Consider the following 1,826-nt stretch of genomic DNA (forward strand, 5'->3'; position numbering starts at 1 on the left):
CCGCGGCCGCCGCGGCGCCCTTCCCTTCCTTGGAGGGCGCGGCGATCCCGGCGGCCGCCGCCGCCCACGCCTTGCCCTTCGCCGGCGGCGGCGGCCGCGGGGGCGCCGGCGGCGCGCCCGCGAGCGTCATCGACGGCGTGCGGCCCTCGACCACGGTCAGCTGCAGCTCCCCGCGCCCGCCGGCGCCGGGCGCCGCGGGGGCACCGCCGCCGCCGCGCGCCTCCGTCGCTTTGTGCCACGCGCGCGCCTTTCGCGCCGCCTCAACTGCGCTCAGGCGCCACGATTGGCGGCGGCCGCCCGTGATCTCGTCGTGGACTGACAACGCGAGCCGCGCGACCGCCGCCGCGCGTGCGGCCTGGCGGCGCAGCAGCGCGGGACCGACGCGGCAGAACACGACGCCCGGGCCGCCGCCGCCGCCGCCGGCGGCGGCGCCGCGGAAGCCGAACTGGGGGGCGCCGCCACTCTCAGAGATGGTCTCCATCTGGGTGGCCGCGCTTACACTGCCCGCGCGCTCAAGCGTGCGACCGGATGGCAGCGGCACAACCTGCGGCCCCGCGTTGCCCGAAGACCCGCCCGCGGCGGCCGCGGGCGCCGCGCAGGCCGGCGGCGAGGCGGCCAGGTAGGGCGCGGTCTGCGACGCCGCGCCGCCGGCGCGGCGCTGCGGCGGCCAGGCAGAGCCCAAGTTGCCAACGCCCTCGAGGCTCGAGGGCAGCATCAGGCCAGATCCCGGGACCGCGACGACGTTGACCGTCCGGTCAAACGTGCTGAACCCGCCGTCCTCGGACGCGGGGGCGCCGCCCGCGGCTGCGGCGGCGGCGCCGCCGACGGCGGCGGAGCGCGCGGGGATGCACGCGGCGCCGAAGCCCTCGGAGCTGTCGCCGTCGATTTCGAACATGGCGCCGTCGGTATCGCCGGCGCCGGCGGCCTTGTCCCCGCCTGCCTTGACGGCCCCGCGCGGCCACGCCGGCGCGATGCCGTTGCCGTTGGCGGGCGCTGCTGAGTCGCCCGCAGTCAAAGACGTGCCTTGAGCGTCCGCATCTTGTGCCGCGCCGCCGCTGCTCTGCGCGCGGCGGGCGCCGCCCTCGCCCTCGCCACCGTCGGTCGCTCCCAAGAAGAGGCTCCCGCGGGCGGCGGGGCCGGCGCCGCCGGGGGGCGGCGGGCTACTCGCGAGGGCCCAGCCGGCCGGGGGGCGCGGGTCGCTTTCCGACGAACCGAGACGCCCGATTTGGGCGGGGTCGAGAGAGTCGGCCGGGTACAGCGTTCGGTGGGGCGCGGCGGTGGGCAGCAGCACGTCGCCGCTGCTGCGGTCTGGGGACAAGCCCTGCTCGGGCGGCTCCATGCCGTCAAGCAGAGGCTCAGAGTGCCGCGGCGCCCGGCGCACCAAGCCGAACGCGCCCGTCTGCACTGCTGCGGCGGCCGCCCCGCCCGCTGCGGCAGCCGCCGCCGGCGCAAAGCCGCGGCGGCGGGGGGCGCCCTCTAGGGCGTCGCCGCCGCCGGCGCCGCTGTCCGAGACAGCGCTGCGGCGCCCATGGTCGGGGGACCCTCCCCACTCCAAAGCACTGGCATGCCGATCCACCACCGCCCCGATGCCATCCCCCGCAAACACGGCTGTAGCCCGCTCCCCGCCGCCGCTGCGGCCATTTGCAACGCCTGTGTCCTGCTCTTCGCCCTCGAGCGCGGCGGTGGGGGCGCCCTGCCACCGCCCGGGTAGCTCTAGCTCTCGGAGAGCGCCTGCATGGGTGCCGCCCCCGCCGTCGGCGGGGTCCGCGACCGCGCCGGGCGCCGACGCGTAGCGGTGGGCGCCGCCGTGGCCGCCCGCGGCGGGG

The 1,826-nt window shown here is 79.0% G+C and overlaps 1 protein-coding gene across 1 annotated transcript in view; it reads right to left on the reverse strand.

The window, feature by feature from the left end:
* The window catches only part of MNEG_9835 (hypothetical protein), a gene marked incomplete at both ends in the record, with an annotated part of 11,089 nt that overhangs the window by 892 nt on the left and 8,371 nt on the right, over positions 1 to 1,826 (reverse strand). Inside the window, one exon of the mRNA XM_014041693.1 lies at positions 155 to 1,693. Coding sequence (XP_013897147.1) covers positions 155 to 1,693 — 1,539 coding nt within the window. The remainder of the gene's footprint in view (positions 1 to 154; positions 1,694 to 1,826) is intronic.

Source organism: Monoraphidium neglectum, assembly GCF_000611645.1.
Source record: "Monoraphidium neglectum strain SAG 48.87 unplaced genomic scaffold scaffold02081, whole genome shotgun sequence".
NCBI lineage: Eukaryota > Viridiplantae > Chlorophyta > Chlorophyceae > Sphaeropleales > Selenastraceae > Monoraphidium > Monoraphidium neglectum.